This window comes from Arabidopsis thaliana, chromosome 5 (genome assembly GCF_000001735.4).
Source record: "Arabidopsis thaliana chromosome 5, partial sequence".
NCBI lineage: Eukaryota > Viridiplantae > Streptophyta > Magnoliopsida > Brassicales > Brassicaceae > Arabidopsis > Arabidopsis thaliana.
The window spans coordinates 19,071,604-19,090,111 of NC_003076.8; the positions used below are offsets into that span (position 1 = coordinate 19,071,604).

General features: G+C 38.5%; 2 protein-coding genes across 2 annotated transcripts; both read left to right on the forward strand.

Annotated features, from left to right (window-relative positions):
• The first annotated feature begins 220 nt into the window (after positions 1–220).
• LBA1 (RNA helicase) lies at positions 221–7,850 on the forward strand. The gene is made up of 29 exons (NM_124072.3): positions 221–942; positions 1,134–1,385; positions 1,461–1,631; positions 1,774–1,824; positions 1,917–2,009; positions 2,079–2,174; positions 2,271–2,321; positions 2,402–2,520; positions 2,621–2,729; positions 2,896–3,018; positions 3,099–3,170; positions 3,322–3,393; positions 3,498–3,564; positions 3,732–3,874; positions 3,956–4,027; positions 4,103–4,231; positions 4,338–4,493; positions 4,617–4,730; positions 4,811–4,909; positions 4,984–5,061; positions 5,198–5,332; positions 5,476–5,550; positions 5,633–5,741; positions 5,828–6,171; positions 6,287–6,334; positions 6,430–6,501; positions 6,626–6,757; positions 6,842–6,958; positions 7,125–7,850. Exons 1-29 carry the CDS (start codon positions 406–408, stop codon positions 7,251–7,253), a joined length of 3,765 nt encoding a protein of 1,254 aa, NP_199512.2. The 5' UTR covers positions 221–405; the 3' UTR covers positions 7,254–7,850.
• A 2,004-nt stretch (positions 7,851–9,854) lies between these two features.
• Positions 9,855–18,501, forward strand: AT5G47020 (MraZ). Its single transcript, NM_124073.5, has 23 exons — positions 9,855–10,107; positions 10,250–11,171; positions 11,410–11,525; positions 11,788–11,996; positions 12,288–12,407; positions 12,507–12,635; positions 12,716–12,841; positions 13,009–13,064; positions 13,149–13,248; positions 13,566–13,683; positions 13,851–14,060; positions 14,203–14,527; positions 14,832–14,925; positions 15,148–15,256; positions 15,354–15,616; positions 15,731–15,855; positions 16,096–16,330; positions 16,409–16,597; positions 16,681–16,967; positions 17,071–17,278; positions 17,372–17,611; positions 17,690–17,766; positions 18,038–18,501. The coding sequence occupies exons 2-23, from the start codon at positions 10,402–10,404 to the stop codon at positions 18,195–18,197; spliced, it is 4,266 nt and encodes a 1,421-aa protein (NP_199513.2). The 5' UTR covers positions 9,855–10,107; positions 10,250–10,401; the 3' UTR covers positions 18,198–18,501.
• Positions 18,502–18,508: the final 7 nt, after the last annotated feature.

Consider the following 18,508-nt stretch of genomic DNA (forward strand, 5'->3'; position numbering starts at 1 on the left):
AAGTGTTAGAAAAATAGAGTGATAAAATAAGAAATAAACATCATTCAACAAACCTAAATATTTAGAAATATGTAGAAATTTAATTGAAAACCCCAAAAAAATATGAAGGGAGGCTTTGGTGTCTAAAAATTAGTAATTGGGCCCAATATCTCGTGCGCAAAGCCCATATTACATAGAGCATGGCGCGTATAAATAACATACATCTTATGTATTTATCTCTCTCACGCGCCCCTCTTTTCTTCTTCATTGACACGGACATTCGTTTCCAATTCTCTCTAATGTTTCACTAAAGCGCATACATAACCCTAACCCTAACTCTCTCGTACTGCACAAAAAAAAAAAAAAAATTGAAGAAGAGCGATACGATCGTAACCAGGGAGCTTGATTTCTCCCCTGATTTTTCTAATGGATTCTCAACAGAGCGATCTCTTTGACACCGCATCGCAGCCGGACACGGTGGCCGACGAGTATACCTTTTTGGAATTCAATACTCAAGGCGATTCAGAGTTCGATTACCAGGATTTTGGATCGCCGACGGCATGGCCGACACCGTCTGATTCTATTTCCATCGCTGACGTTGCCGATCGTGGTGAAGGAGGAGCTGCCGCGGATCATCATTCTGAGGCTTCGTCACCTTCGTCCCTCTCTGCCGGTGCCGGGAATGGTGCGAAAGTGGGACGCGGTGGAGTTGGTGGAAGTGGTGGTGTTAGTAGTAGTAGTCAGGTTGATGCATTGGCCGCTGGTGTGGGAAATTTGAACTTTGAAGAGACTGGTGATGATGATGGTTTTGATTATGGTAAAAATGATTTCACGGAGCACGCTTGTAAGTATTGTGGTATCTCGAACCCAGCTTGCGTCGTTAGGTGTAATGTGGCTTCTTGTAGAAAGTGGTTCTGCAATTCAAGGGGAAACACCTCAGGCTCTCATATTGTGAATCACCTGGTTAGTAATCATCACTGTAATCTGTTTTTTTTTTTCATCTTCTGGAAGTGTTGTAGTTTCTTGTGTTGTTGTTAAGACATGTGGTCATAGGTATCTCTGGTTTGGTTTGTTTACTCTACAATTTCCATGAGATAGGGTTGCACGCAATTGAACCTTTCTTAATGGATTTCCTTCTGTTGGTTATTTTTAAGGTGCGAGCAAAACACAAGGAAGTTTGTCTCCATAGAGACAGTCCACTAGGGGAAACAATTCTCGAATGCTACAACTGTGGGTGTCGGAATGTCTTTCTTCTCGGTTTCATCTCAGCAAAGACAGATAGTGTTGTCGTCCTTCTCTGTAGAGATCCTTGTCTAAATGTAAATGCCCTGAAGGATATGAACTGGGACCTAAGTCAGTGGTGTCCCTTGATTGACGACAGATGTTTCCTCCCCTGGCTTGTTAAGGTTAGTTTCTGTCCTTGCATTTTTTCTTACGAAGACATTTTCATGTGATAGCTTTTATTAATTCTTGTTTTACAGGTCCCATCAGAGCAAGAACAGCTAAGGGCACGCCAAATTAGCGCACAGCAAATAAACAAGATAGAGGAATTATGGAAGACAAATCCGGATGCTACTCTTGAAGACCTTGAAAAACCTGGTGTAGATGATGAACCTCAGCCTGTTCAACCTAAGTATGAAGATGCGTACCAGGTATAGATTTTCTCAGCCTTTTACTTATAAAATAAGTAACTCAATTGATATATTAGAGAAACAGTAAATTCGTCATGCCACTTTTGGAAGAGGTCACTGTTAGAATTATGCTTCTATACTTATCCTTTCTGGTGGTTTGCAGTATCAAAATGTGTTTGCACCTCTAATCAAACTCGAAGCAGACTATGACAAGGTGTGTATTTAGTAATTCATTTTATTTGGATTGATTTTCATGTCCCTTTTATATTTGTTCTGTTGGGACTTATCATCTTAAGTCTGCTGTAGATGATGAAAGAGTCTCAAAGCAAGGAAAACCTCACTGTTCGGTGGGATATTGGTCTTAACAAGAAGCGTGTTGCATACTTCGTCTTCCCAAAGGTGGTTGAAATCTAGTGGTCGCTATTAAGCCTTGATTAGAACATTTCCCGATTTAAACTTTTGATGCAGGAGGAAAATGAATTGCGATTGGTACCGGGTGATGAACTACGTCTGCGGTACTCGGGAGATGCTGTTCATCCATCCTGGCAGTCAGTTGGACATGTGGTATACATCGTTCTTGGTTTTGTTATGTTAGTAGGGTGGAGATCCTGTATTTGAGAGTGTTTAGGTCTTTACCATAAAATTTTAATAATTCTCCAGATCAAGCTAACGGCGCAAGAGGAGGTTGCTCTTGAACTCCGAGCTAATCAGGTGAGTATAATTCTGATGTTAGCTTTGCTTTTGACATCGACTTGCGGAGATATGTTCAACCTCACTTACTCTGTGTGTAGGGAGTTCCGATTGACGTAAATCATGGATTCAGTGTTGATTTTGTTTGGAAAAGTACAAGCTTTGATCGAATGCAGGGAGCAATGAAGAATTTTGCTGTAGATGAAACAAGTGTGAGTGGGTAAGTCAGTCATCGGAAAGCCTAGCTCCTTCTTGGTACGTGTCCATTTGTTACTGCATGCTAATCAACCACTGAATCACTATGTTTCTATTCTTTGAAGTTATATCTACCATCAGTTATTGGGACATGAAGTTGAGGCCCAGATGGTTCGTAACACACTACCTCGACGTTTTGGGGTACCTGGTCTTCCAGAACTGAATGCATCTCAGGTAATCATTGGCTTTCAGCTTATCCAGTTCATGAATAATGTTCGTCGTAAATGTCTTCACGGAATTTTCAGAGTCGTTTTGATCCCGTGTTCCTTGTTAACACGATGAATAATATATGTTATCTATATAACGGATTTATAACAGGCTCTATTGTATCCTTGAGCAGGTTAATGCGGTGAAAAGTGTCCTTCAGAAGCCCATCAGCTTGATCCAAGGTCCACCTGGCACAGGCAAAACTGTGACTTCTGCAGCAATTGTGTATCACATGGCAAAACAGGGCCAGGGACAGGTAAAGCTGATTGTTATTGATTCCCTCAAGATTGCTTTTTGTGAGTTGACTATCAGATATTTATTATTATTACCTGACAGGTTCTCGTTTGTGCCCCAAGTAATGTTGCTGTGGACCAACTAGCTGAAAAAATTAGTGCTACTGGGTTAAAGGTAAACTTTTAAACCTCCTAGTTTTTCTATTAAAATTTTGCGTAAGACATGGATACTTCAATTTATTGTTCATTTTTGGAAGTTTCTACCATCAAAATTTATTTAAAGAGTATATGACTTCTCTTCAAACTTTCTCTTACTCTAATGTCAGGTTGTTCGCCTTTGCGCAAAATCAAGGGAAGCTGTAAGTTCTCCTGTAGAGTATTTGACCCTTCACTACCAGGTTAGTTGACATGGTAGCACGCTTTGGTTCATTTAACTCTCTGGTTCATTTAGTCCCCTATCTTTCTTTGTTTGAAGATAATTCATATGAATGGTTGCTTTCAGGTAAGACATCTTGACACATCTGAAAAGAGCGAACTGCATAAGTTGCAGCAGTTGAAAGATGAACAAGGTATCACATTTCAGTTTGTTATCCATTGTTGACATTTTTGAATTTTCATTTTACATTTCTATGCCTGTTTCTTGTTGTTGATCTGCTGAAGTTTCTTATTGTGCTTGCACCCTGTGACAATTCAAGTGACCATAGCTTTTACTCTTTTTGCTTTTTATTGTCACTAGGTGAGCTGTCAAGCAGTGATGAAAAGAAATACAAAAATTTGAAAAGAGCGACAGAACGCGAGATAACCCAGAGTGCTGATGTCATATGCTGCACATGTGTTGGTGCTGCTGATCTTCGGTTGTCAAACTTTAGATTTAGACAGGTTAACAATATTTACTTATTAATTTTGAGCATCTCTAATTGTACGGAAGTCGAAAGCTGACATGCCCTTCCTCTCTTATAGGTACTTATTGATGAGTCTACTCAAGCAACAGAACCTGAGTGCCTTATCCCTTTGGTCCTTGGAGTAAAACAGGTATTAGGGCTCTCAGTGAACTGACTTGTTTTCGTTATTTGCTATTGATTGCTTACAGAAGTTTTTTTGCTCTAGGTTGTTCTTGTTGGTGATCATTGTCAGCTTGGCCCCGTCATTATGTGCAAAAAAGCAGCTCGTGCTGGCTTGGCACAGTCTCTCTTTGAACGACTTGTGACTCTTGGTATTAAACCAATCAGATTGCAGGTACTACATTAATCACTCAGGGAATAAGGAAGATATATCTTATATTCCCTTTCACTGTGTGTAGGACTGTCCACTTAATGTTGTCATATCATATTCTTGATTGCAGGTTCAATATCGTATGCATCCAGCTTTGTCCGAGTTTCCATCCAACAGCTTCTATGAAGGAACTCTACAGAATGGAGTCACAATTATTGAAAGGCAAACAACAGGGATTGATTTCCCGTGGCCTGTTCCTAACCGGCCCATGTTTTTCTATGTTCAGGTATCAAACTTCACATTCGAATTAGTTTAGACCATAATGGATCTGGCACCCACCATCACAAATCCATTTAAAGCAAGCTCAATCTGAGTTTTAATTTCTATTGTTTTTTTTTTTAATTTGTAGCTGGGACAAGAGGAGATCAGTGCTAGTGGAACATCATATCTTAATAGAACTGAGGCTGCTAATGTGGAGAAACTTGTGACTGCTTTCTTAAAGAGTGGAGTTGTCCCCAGTCAGGTGAGAGTCTTGAGATTCTTAACTAATAGCTAGTATACTTTCTTTTGGCATCTGTTGACGTTATCAGATTATGTTATCAGATTGGAGTTATAACTCCATATGAGGGACAGAGGGCATACATTGTTAATTACATGGCAAGAAATGGTTCTCTCCGACAGCAACTGTACAAGGAAATTGAGGTACTATTATCAAGGTCTGTTTTAAAAGGTTTACTTGATCCTGTCAATTATTTAAAAAACTCTCGAACCTACAGGTTGCCAGTGTTGATTCTTTTCAAGGAAGGGAAAAAGATTACATCATATTGTCCTGTGTGAGAAGTAATGAGCATCAGGTATGTGTGATGCTTTTTCTTCTGTAAAACTCTACAGTTCGTACTCTGTTTAATGATTTCCTTTTTAATGTGGTGCTTTTTCTCCTGAAAATCAATGTTGGAATTGACATGTAACTACTGGTTATTTGGTTTTCAGGGCATTGGATTCCTTAATGATCCACGGAGGCTTAATGTTGCACTTACGCGAGCTCGTTATGGAATTGTTATTCTTGGAAACCCAAAAGTTCTTAGTAAACAGCCTCTGTGGAATGGATTGTTGACACATTACAAGGTATATAGTGGAAATGAGTTCTTTTACCTGGAATGAGTTATTTTTCTTGTGAAGTTTTGGGATGTTATCCGTTTGAGTCCAGAATTGATTGAGTAATATGAATGATTGTATGATACTAAATTTTCTTTTCCTTTAACTGACAGGAACATGAGTGCTTGGTCGAGGGACCTCTTAATAATCTAAAGCAGAGCATGGTACAGTTTCAGAAACCAAGAAAGGTACCAAATGAACCTCTATGTCTATCAATGTAGATTACAGTGACAGGCATTATGAACATTAATCCTCTTTGGTACTTGTTAGATTTACAATGATCGGAGACTATTTTATGGTGGTGGAGCTGGCATGATTGGAAATGATAATTTTGGTTCGGGTAACCCTAATGCTGACAGAAGAGGCAGTCGAGGAAGGGGTAAATGTCCAGTACCCTTTTGTGTCTTGTTTGGTTTTAATGTGCTTTAGCCATGCATGTTTAAACCTTTTCTTCTATTGATTCAGCTGGTGGTTCCTATCTTCCTTCTGGCCCACCTAATGGTGCTAGACCTGGACTACACCCGGCAGGGTACCCGATACCTAGGGTTCCACTTTCACCCTTTCCTGGTGGTCCTCCTTCTCAGCCATACGCTATTCCAACTCGTGGACCTGTTGGTGCTGTTCCTCATGCTCCTCAACCTGGAAACCATGGTTTTGGAGCTGGTCGTGGAACTTCAGTTGGGGGGCACCTTCCGCACCAACAAGCCACCCAACATAATGTTGGAACTATTGGCCCTAGTTTAAACTTTCCCCTTGATAGTCCGAATAGCCAGCCTTCACCTGGTGGTCCGCTATCCCAACCTGGATATGTAAATACTGCCCGCGTCTCTTTCAAATTTTTATCTTTACATCTAATTTTTGAAGCATTAGAGCTCGCTTATTTTGTTTTATTCCGGATCATGACGCGATAGGTTACCTTTTCAGGGTAGCCAAGCGTTCAGGGATGGATTTTCTATGGGTGGAATATCTCAGGTTGTCTTCTTGTTTAATGTTACTGGGTGATTCGGTTGCAGTGTATCCTACCTTTCTTAAATGTAATCTAATCTTCTTATTACCAATACCATCAGGATTTCTTGGCTGATGATATCAAGAGCCAGGGATCTCATGATCCTTACAACATGGCCGACTTTGCTACACAGGTGTAGTTTCTCTTCTTAGATATTTGAAATGTCATACTTTGGATAGGATAATAGGATAAATGTCTATCTTTTTTGTGGCGATGGCTGTATTTCAAAAGTTTTGGACCATAATTGTTGTTGGTAGGCCTCACCGGGTGGATTTGCTGTTGATTATGCCACACAAGGAGCACATGGGGCGTTTCCTGGAAACTTTATGAATCAGAATTCTCAAGGCGGTTATTCTCGTTTCAGCGGAATTAATGATTTCATGTCTCAGGTGTGTTTCACTGGACTTACCGTTCCTATTAACACAGTTTTTATACTAACACCTTCACCTGAGCCGTTTTCTTTGCATATGTAGGAGTATATGGCACATGGAGGTCAAGGTCTTTTCACCCAAGCTGGCTTTATCGACTCATCCCAGGATGATGGACAGCAGAATCCTTATGGTGTGAACAATCCAAATCTTCAGTCTCAGGTTTGTCCTTCTGATGTGAACAATCCTTATCCTTGATTCGTTGTTTGCGTCAACATATTCAATTAACAAACAGTTGAGGATTTACAAGTATTCACTATCTTTATCTATATATACACATGTTTCTGGTCAAAAGATGCTAATGACTCTTGTCTAAAATTCGGCTCAGGGTCTCCCAAATTCGCTCTACTCGCAGCCATTCGCACACTACAACACACAGCCACTAAACCTTTCAGGCCCACAGCAATCTCAACCTAACCAGAGCTCACAAAACCCAAAACATCCTTACAATGGCTGAGGGTGAGAAAGACAAAACTTGGATGCAACGGGTTTATAAACTCTTTTGCAAATTCACCGGCTTGGTTCCATGCTGTTCACGGCTCCAAACAAACATCTGGTGACTTCCGGGTGCTTGAAAGATACACGCCTTTCTGGCTCGCTTAACGCAGCAAACAGGTAAATGGTTATGCAAAGAAACGGGTACCTAAGTAGCCTGGGGAAAAAAGTCTTCGGTCCGTAAATCCTTTTGGCTTATATGTTTTGTTTTTGCCTTGTATTATTAATATACGCTCATATGCTCTATATTATTATAGTCAGATATCTGAAGCCTACCCATATTTAAAATTGGTGGTGGTGTTTAATGGTGATATTGATATGATTTACAAGTTCTTTTGCTTTATTTGGTTTTTATTTTTTTCACGGTCTGAATTCATGATTTGTGTGCAAGTTTTGGTATCATTGGCTTATGGGCTTGTCCAATCTGAAATTTGTTTTGGATTTCTAAGTTTCGTTAAAACTGATTCGACTTGAATTTTATGTTCTCAAAATATCTCTGAGTTGAAGAATTTCATAAAGATTATATTTCCTAGGTTTAGCCGACATGATTTTGTTGTCCCTATGATTTGTTTTTGAGTAGATAGAAATGGTTGGGCAGCATTGGCTAATGAACACGAACATGTTAAAAAAAAAATTGGACATTAGAATATCATATTACATTTTGGTGTCTTAGATGGGTTCTTCGTGACCTTTGAACACATGTCATGACCATATGCGACTGTGATGAATGAGACTCTTAGCTATGTGGACCCACAAGCCCAAAAATCTTTTTCGAAGCGACACGAAACGCTCTATGTGTTTCTGGTTTGACCTCAAACAGACAAAGAAACTCTCCTAGTTTGGCTACGTCCTCTCGAGGTTTTCGTTTTGGCTTTAATTTCAAATACAAAAACTGAAAGAGATAGGAAGTAGAATTATATTATATATTAAGTGGAAGATAAAGTATCACGAAATGTGAGATGCCGTGAACTTTATACCTGCTTACTAGATTTTTATGATCTAGTTGGCCCTTCTAAATCAATCTCTTAAATTTTCCCTAAATATTGGCTTTTGTCACGCCTCAAATTTCTTCTTTTCAAAACTACTGAAACATGCCATAAAAGGAAACAAAAAATAAAAATATCTACCTAACATTTTTCAACTCTGTTAAGCACATATCTCATCTAATCCTTAACTATGAAAGATTTCAATTTCATTTCTTAGTCTTCTCATCTAATATTTATTCGGAATATGGACTGACATGAATCAATAGAGTAACCGTCTCGTATATTTTAAACTACATTAGATATTTTTCCCTTAATTTTCTGTCAACAACAAAATTTAGATATTTTGTTTTGAGGCAATCTTATAATTTTGGTTTTCCAACTATTATCTTTGACCCGCCTCACATATTTTAGTGTAGATATAGTACGGACAAAATAAAAATGGTAACGGTTGCATCATACCTGCAAAACTCAGAATGGCAGTCTCGTAATTTATGGAAAAAAACAAAGGGTACTGTAGTAAGACAAGTCATTAAAAATAATAATCTTATCCTATGGAAACAAAACAATATTTTTCCTACTGAAATTTGTGATTATCTTTATATAGTTGTTTAGACATAAATCAAACTTAATTAATGTGAAATCAAATTACATAACTGCTTTCTCCCTAATCTTATTATATAAATTATGGTTTTCAAAGTTGCTAATTCGTAGGATTGTGCCACGTGTCAAGTCAAACGATCAGATGTTTACATGTGTCATTCCAAATTTAACTTTTTTATTCTCTAAAAAAATAGAAAATCTTAAAAAGTAAACAAATTTACATATACTAATTTATATATCTATATATTTATAAACAATTAACATTTATTCAACAAAAGGAAAATTAACAAATTTGTCTTTAACTCATGTAATCATAGGTGAAAAATAAAACATTTTGAGAAAAATAGCTTAGCTTATAGGATTTAACTTTTCAATTATTTTCATTTATTAATTTTAACTCATTTAATATTAATTTGCATGATGTAAAATTAACTTACGAGATTACGACATATATACAAAATATATTTTCAACAATGTTTGGTTTTTAAATATTTTTATGGATTTTTTATTATTATTAATTATTAGCCCTAAGCGTTTGGGTATTCGGATCGGGTATTTCGGGTTCGGATTTTTGGGTTTAGAAGTTTATGACCCGTTAAGGTAATTTAAGATTTTAGGTCGAGTTCGGGTTCGAGTTTATTTATATATTGAAATATCAAATTTTGTGTACAAATCTATTAAATTACTTGAAAATTTCAAAAATTTCCAAAACAACACGAGTAGTTTTGCTTGAATATATCTTAAAATACACAAAATAACTAAAATATCCAAAACATCCTAATAGTTTCTATATATAAGTATAAATATAACTAATATATACTTATATTTGAGATATGTTTGAATACCTATTCGGGTTCGGGTTCAAGTTTTTCGGGTTTTGAAGTTTAGACCCGTTCGAATATTTGAAAATTTCGGGTACACCCGCCTAAATAGGCGGGCCTTATCTAGTATAAAATAAAATGATTATAAAGCAAAGATTTCAAAAACAAAAAATAAATAGTATTTAATTTTGATGCAGAGGACAGCTGTACATTTGATTTAAGCGTAGCTTCAACTCCATAACAGTCCTCTCTCTCTCTCTCTCTCATTCTGAAAGGAAAAAAAAAAGAAAAAAGGAAAGCTAAGTGAAACAGAAAAAGACCATCTCTGACTACACTACTCCTGAAGATCCCAAACAAAAAAGCTTCATAGTGAAAAATTATTCCTTCGTTTTCTCGATTTCTGAATCAGGTTTACCATTTTTCTCACTCTCTTCTCTGCGCTTTCTTCGTTTGTGATGAAACTCTCCTCGCGCTGTGACATTGTTTTTTCCGCTTTCTTAGGTTTTTTCAAAATTTCCTTATGCGATTTTTTTCTCTCTTTGTTGTTGCAGATTTTGTGAATTCAGATTAGTTTCGATTGTTTGTGGAGTCGTATCGGAATTGAAGTTGATCGACTGAGAATTGCGAGTTTTTTCTTAGATGTCGTCAGTGTTGTTTTGGTTCTCTGGGATAGTGTGTGACTGATTTTTGCTTTTCATTGGTGATGCTTGGACTTGTGTTCTTGTGTGTCCTTTTGGTCTCTACGCCATGTTTTAGCTTATCACAGTATGGGGTCACTGAATTTGAGAGCTCTGTGAGATTGTTTTCAGATGAAGCTTCTGGAAATTCTACTAGTTCTCCGATTTCTGTGACTTGTCAAGACCTGGATGGTGTTGGATCGTTGAATACCACTTGTACATTGAACTCGAATTTGCGATTCGATTCCGATGTTTATGTATATGGAACTGGTAATCTGAACATACTTGCACATGTCTTAGTTGATTGCCCTGTTGAAGGATGTATGATCACCTTCAATGTATCTGGAACTATTCATTTGGGTCAATCAGCAAGAATTGTTGCTGGTTCTGTGGTTTTTTCTGCTATCAACTTAACAATGGATAGCAATTCGTCTATCTACACGACAGCATTGGCTGGACCACCACCTTCTCAGACTAGTGGAACACCATATGGTATTGATGGTGCCGGTGGAGGCCATGGTGGGAGAGGTGCTTCCTGTGTGAAGAGTAATAAAACGACTTATTGGGGTGGTGATGTTTATGCTTGGTCGTCTTTGCATGATCCGTGGAGCTATGGGAGTGAGGGAGGGGTTAAGTTATCCACAAAGAATATCAGAGGCAAAGGTGGAGGTCGTGTTAAACTCATATTGACGGACACAGTACATGTGAATGGAACTGTTTCCGCAGATGGTGGTGATGCTGGAGAGGAAGGGGGTGGAGGATCTGGAGGAAGTATCTGTATTCGTGCGGTAAAGCTGTAAGTCCATGCTTCCATTTGACTCCTATGTCCTATCTCAGTCCTTATAGAAATAATTGGAAGTTGATAGTACTTATCTATTTGGAGCTGCGACCTGACTGTAACAAATTCTTGGGGATACTTTGAAATCAATTTTACTACGGATTTGTCGTGGGAATGTGTTAAATCAATGTTTTACATGTTAACTTGTTAGTTTTGTTTCGCTTCAATCTGTCTCACCTATCATTTGAATATGTAGGAAGGGTTACGGTAAAATATCTGCATCGGGTGGGAGGGGATGGGGTGGAGGTGGCGGAGGAAGGATCTCTCTTGACTGTTACAGCATACAAGAAGATGTCAAAGTTTTTGTTCATGGTTTGTATTTTTTTTTTGCTTCCTATCAGCGCTCATGCAAGTGACCTAGGTCTTCTACAAGCTGTTTTTATCATCCACATAAATCTCAGTAGTTGTGCTTTCAAGTAGTTTTAAAACACTTCTGAATTATTGTTTCCCTATAATGGAAAACTTGATGTCCTGTTTCTTGTTTCCTGTGGAATTACTTCTCCATTTTATGCTGTGTTGAATATTTCATCAGTTCATCCTTACTAACTATGTATTTCCATTGTCTTAACTGCAGGTGGCGCAAGTATCGGGTGCCCCAAAAATGCAGGAGCAGCTGGAACATACTTTAATGCTGAATTAGTGAGTTTAAGGGTTGGAAATGATAACATGACTACAGAGACAGAAACTCCTTTGCTCGATTTTCCTACAAGGCCTCTGTGGTCAAACATCTATGTAGATAATAATGCAAAAGTTTTGGTCCCGCTGCTGTGGACCAGAATGCAGGTCAGTAAATTTCCGGAATGTCTTTTTTTGTTCTTCTTTTGATATAGTCTTGAATCGTATTTTCTACTCTGATTCTTTTGTGTTCCGTGTAAACCTTTATAATATGAATGGCTTTCTATATTTTTCTTTTTCTTTTTAAGAGTTGACCTTGCAATTTTCAGTACTTTTTCTTATCAAAGGAGCTTCTATGAGCTTAATAGAAGATCCTTGGTCTCTCTTCCTTTGAATACTTAGTATGTTGGCACTACCCCCTATGGTTGTTACTTGTTATTTATTTTTCTGATTCTGAAGGTCGGAGGTCAAATCAGTCTTTATCGGGGAAGCAGCATTGTTTTCGGGTTATCAAAATATCCAATTTCAGAATTTGAGCTTGTTGCTGAAGAACTTTTAATGAGTAACTCCGTTATAAAGGCAGGTTATTGTTCCTAACCAGTCAGTAAGAATCTTGTTTGTCTTGTACCGTCCTGTTTTTCCTGTATGTTATGTTAAGTTATATGTCCTTTAATGAAGGTTTTTGGTGCATTACGACTTGTTACGAAGATGCTGCTCATGTTGAATTCTGTGATTCAAATTGATGGTGAAGGAAACCCTGCAGTGCCTTCCTCTGTTCTTGAAGTTCGCAACCTTGCAGTTCTAAAGGTATACTTGAAAATTTTATCATGTCTCTTTTTCTTAATTGGTTGGATTGGAAGACAGATTTTGACTTTTTCTTCTTGTAGGGAAAATCCGTCATTACTTCTAATACGAACTTGGGTGTATATGGTCAAGGAATGTTGACGCTATCTGGTCCTGGGGATGCAATTAAAGGCCAAAGACTTTCCTTATCTCAATTTTACAACATAACTGTAAGAAGTTATTGTCTTAAAATGTTAATAACTTCCAACTTCTGTTGACTTGTATACCTCTATGTTATTATGAGATCATGTTTCCGTCTGTTTGTTAACAAACATTTACTTAGACATAGTCATCGGTGGAATGCAAAACTCTCTTTAACAGTTCATAAATTTTGCAGGTTGGACCAGGCTCTATACTTCAAGCACCACTTGATGATTATGAAAGCAAAAACGCGTGAGTAACACTTCCTATACGTTTACATAATTTATTTTGTGAGGATGATTAGTACTTGACTCAATAATTAAAAACGTTTGACAGGGTTACTCAGACCCTTTGTGAGAGCAAAACATGCCCAATAGATTTAATCAGTCCGCCGGATGATTGCCATGTCAATTATACACTATCCTTTTCCCTTCAGGTATATTTGATGGTGGTTCAAAAGTATCTTTCTGGCACGAGTTAACTTTTGTGATGTATAGACTTTGTACTACAGACTAGGTAGTTACACGAGTAAGGAGTCTACTATCAATAAATTATTAGGCAAATTGAAACTGTTTGCTAATATAGGCCAAACAATTGTGAGTTCCAATATCCTGTAAAACCCAGAGTTGTGTGTAGTATCCCTACCTGTGTTACTCTCCTGGAGTAAAAGCAGACTTGAGTGCTACTTAATAATGATTTTCTCTTATATTTAGCGTTGAACTTTTCATGATTCTTCAACATTTATTTTTCTAGATATGTCGAGTTGAGGACATTCTTGTGAGAGGACTTGTGAAAGGAAGCATAATTCAAATCCACAGGGCGAGAACGGTAGTAGTTACTGATGATGGCTTGATAACTGCATCTGGATTTGGTACATTAATTATGAAAACTCACCCTTCTATTCCCCTTTCAGCATATTCCTATAGCTGTTTGCCTTTTCACTACAGTGGGATTCTCGCTTAGTCATTTTGAGGACCATTCTGTGTATTCAGGAAGATTAATGTGGTTTCTGATTCTATACATAAATTCCTTTGGCAGGTTGCAGTGCTGGGTTGGGGAAGGGACTTTATTCAAATGGGGCTGGTAGTGGTGCTGGGCATGGAGGACGAGGGGGATCAGGCATTTTCAATGGGAGAGTATGCAACGGAGGACATACCTATGGTGATCCTGATTTTCCCTGTGAGTTAGGAAGCGGAGCAGAGAGTCCAGATAAATCATATGGGAATGTGACTGGTGGAGGGATGATAGGTCAGTACTATTGTATTTCACTTTTCTGCTTATATATTTTCTATTATTTTTAGAAAATCTGGTGGCCAATACTCTTGAAATAGCTATCTACTCATCTAGCACTGTCAAGTGACATATACAAATTTGTTTTCCACCTTTTCAGTAATTGGCTCCATCCAGTTTCCTCTTTTGACTCTTAATCTGCGGGGATCTCTGAGCTCTGATGGTCAAAGCCTTTGGAAGCCAACAGCGAATGGTAACAGATCTTTGGTCGGTGGAGTTGGTGGGGGATCTGGTGGGACGATTCTTCTTTTCCTTCAGATGCTTGAACTCTCAAAGAATTCATCTCTATCAGTTCGAGGGGGCCGGGGTGGGCCTCTTGGGGGTGGTGGAGGTGGAGGAGGGAGACTTCACTTTCACTGGGACATGTTACATACTGGGGACGAGTATTCTCCTGTTGCAATTGTCAAGGGGTCCATTAGTAATAGGTATGCACCATTATCATGACAAGTGTAGTAATCTCACTTGTGTGCTTGCTACTTTCTGGGTCATTTGTTTTACTGGGGTAAAGCATGCATATATACGTTGATTTAGTACTATGCAGCGTCATGGATATGAGAGGATAATGGTATCTTAGTGTGTGATGGTTGAGACTCTGCCTGTACTATTCCCTTATGAATATTTTGGAACATTTGGAAGTCTGGGCCTGACAGAAATTTTTTTAACCTGCAAAACCTGTCTTCATGAAATTCTAACACAGACGTTAAATTGTTTTCTTTCTGGTGTCTTCAGAGGAGGTGCAGGGGACAATGGAGGTCGATTCGGGGAAGAGGGAACAATGACTGGGAAAAAGTGTCCAAAGGGACTCTACGGTACATTCTGCTTGGTAAGTCTTCTGGTTTATTATGTTGTAGTTACTTCGACACTGTCCATTTATGGCTTACCCTTGGCCAATTCTGCTCATCTTTTATTCTAGCAATTAAATGGGCGTAACAAACCACAAAATTAGACAGGCCCAGTAGCGTTCTGTTAGCATAATTGCAAATCTCTGTCTTGTTTGCTTGTGCCTGATACTTCTCGATATATCTGGATTCATGTATTCTTCCAGGAATGCCCCATTGGCACTTACAAGAACGTCGAAGGCTCTGACAAACGTCTTTGTACTCCCTGCCCGCCTGAGCATCTTCCAAGTCGTGCAAAATTTGTATACGTACGAGGTATTTTTTCTAATAGTTCTCTTACTCTTCTATTCCCTGATCTTTTGTTTCTTCTTAATTGGGATGTCTTCTGACGGAAGGTGCTTTGAATCTGCAGGAGGAGTTAGCGAACCTGTTTGTCCCTATAAATGTGTATCAGAAAAATACAGATTGCCAAACTGCTATACACCTCTGGAAGAGCTTGTCTATACATTTGGAGGGCCATTGCCCTTTACTCTTCTTCTATCTTGTGTGGTGGTAGTTTTGGGTCTGTTGCTAAGCACATTAAGTATCAAATTGCTCAGGTTGAGTTTCTATGGTGCTAATTCCATTGAACACCAGAGTGCACATTGTTTACCCCATCTTCTGTCACTCTCTGAGGTATCGTGTTGCGTAAATCATCTTCTTTCAAGTCTTATCTTTTCTCTTTAAGACATATATATGTACACATATTTTCATGTCGACCAAACACATGCCTGTTTCTTGTCATTCCAGGTTCGAGGCGCAAAATCTGAGGACACGCAAACCCATGCTTACCGTATGTACTTCATGGGTCCAAACAATTTCAGGGAACCTTGGCATCTGCCCTACTCTCCTCCTGGTGCAATCATAGAGATAGTGTAAGGACATTACTTGACTGGGTTGAATTCTGTTGTGATTATTGTCGTTATATGTTTGAATGAAGTGTTGAACTAAAAACTATTGGCAAGAATAAAAGAGAATCTATATTGTGACTATGTATGTCATTAATCCCGAGTCCCGTTTTCTTATACTCTTTGCTTATCAATGTGACATCGTCCTTTGGCTCACTTTATTCCAAGGCATGTCCACTCATAGTTCTGGACATTTCTGATTCGCAGGTACGAAGATGCTTTTAACAGCTTTATTAATGAAATAAACTCTACCGCAGCATATGATTGGTGGGAAGGGTCTGTGCACAGCATTCTTTCAGTTCTTGCAAATCCTTGTGCCTGGTCGTGGAAACAATGGCGTCGCAGGAGAAAAATTCATCGCCTTCAAGAATATGTCAAATCTCAATATGACCATTCTTGCCTCCGCTCATGCAGATCTAGAGCTCTCTACAAAGGGATGAAGGTTTGGATTCTTATTAACTAATATAATCATGTAGCTCTAAGTTCTCATTTTGACTGTCTGTGTCCAACGTCGAAGTAGGTTGGAGCCACTCCGGATCTGATGGTTGCATACATAGATTTCTTCCTTGGCGGTGACGAGAAGCGTGTAGATATGGTCTCTATTATACAGAAAAGATTCCCAATGTGCATACTTTTTGGAGGAGATGGAAGTTATATGTCACCCTATAGTCTCCATAGTGATACACTGTTAACAAATCTTCTTGGCCAGGTAAGCTCTCTTTGTCTGCGTGGTTTTTATACCAAAATCTCCACTCTGAAATCTCCTAAACGCTCTCCAAATGACTATTCCAGCACATCCCACCGAGTGTTTGGCACCGGTTTGTTGCTGGTTTAAATGCTCAGCTTAGGACTGTGAGGCACGGATCAATTCGGTCAGCATTACTTCCTGTCATTAGGTGGATAAACAGCCATGGAAATCCTCAACTCGAATTCCATGGAGTAAGAATTGAACTTGGATGGTTTCAAGCTACAGCTTCTGGATATTACCAACTTGGTATCTTGGTTTTTGTTGGCGATTTTCCTCTGAACACTGTAAACAGATCACTGTCGTTCAGCAGAAGTGACGACGAGTCCCCTGGGTGAGCCATGATAGATTGTGCTTCTCTTTGATCTAACCTTGCTGTTGTCTCTTTCTTAGAAATTAAAGGCATTCAACCTGCTTAATCATAAATCTATTTCTAGGAACAACTCTGCATGTCCAAGCAAATCTCTTATCGAGTTGCAGCAAAACTTGATCCAACCAGGACATGGATTATCTCGGAAGAGGATCAATGGTGGAATCAATGGAGGCCTCATCAATGAGATTTCACTAGAATCTTTGGAGTATCGAAGGGATTTACTTTTTCCATTTTCTCTCTTATTGAACAACACTCGACCTGTTGGGCGTCAGGTTACATTTTAATCTCTCCTAAATAATTCGTCTTATGATTTGTTTTTACTATTGTGTTAACATAAGCAAAAACAATTCTTGTGGTTTATGCAGGATACTCTTCTCCGTTTTATTTCCATCCTTCTCCTTGCTGATCTTTCAGTTACGCTACTTGCATTACTTCAGTTCTATTGGCTTGCCCTTGCAGCCTTTCTTGCTATCCTCCTGATTCTCCCTCTCTCCCTTCTTTGCCCATTCCCTGCCGGCCTTAACGCTTTATTAAGTAAAGAAATGAGAAGAGCCTCACTTACTCGTATCTACGGCCTGTGGAATGCTACATCTCTAACAAACGTCGTAAGTCAATACAAACGGAATTCAAAACAAGTGACCTTGTTTTTTCACTATTGTATCTTAATCGCAAGTATACTGCAGATTGTGGCTTTCATTTGCGGTGTCATTCATTCCGGGTTTTTCACTGACGAGCTACCAAACATCTGGAACGCCATAAGGTATTAAATAGTGTTTCTGTTCTCTCCTAAATATTCGCACACCTATCGTAAATTTGGGAATGTTGGGTTTTGATCACATGATACTAATCTCTAGCATCCATACTATAATCAGTCTTAACCTTAAACGTAAACCCTCACACGTTGTTGGAACTAGAGAGACACATGTAGAGATCTTCGCCGTTAGATGATTATAGAACATCAAACTTCTTTATTGATTACCCGTATATTGAGTACAAAAATTGTGAGTAAATGATTGGTAATGGTTTGGCAGGGATGATGATAAATGGTGGGTATTACCAACATTCCTCTTGTTACTCAAGTCAATACAAGCTCGGTTCCTTGATTGGCACGTCGCAAATCTAGAAGTACCAGACTTTTCTCTTCTTTGTCCAGATCCAGATACCTTCTGGGCATATGAATCTGGAGCTTGACCATCAACATGATTATAAAGAAAGACCAGCAAAAGATATATCTTATTTTTCATGTAAATCTTTTAAAAGTACAAAGTTCTTCTCGGTGATAGTTGTTAAAAACAGTTCTCTAGAACATCTGGTTATATATCTGGTGCTGAATTAGGAGTTCGCCAGATCAATGGTAGTTGTAGAAACTAGAGCGATAGTATGTAATGCTTAATGTTTTGCAACAACATACAAATCTGGAACACAATGGTGACTAATGCTAAAACCTAACCGAAGTTTTAATTTAATCAAATATATTTCGTGTTTATACATTAAAGATTAAA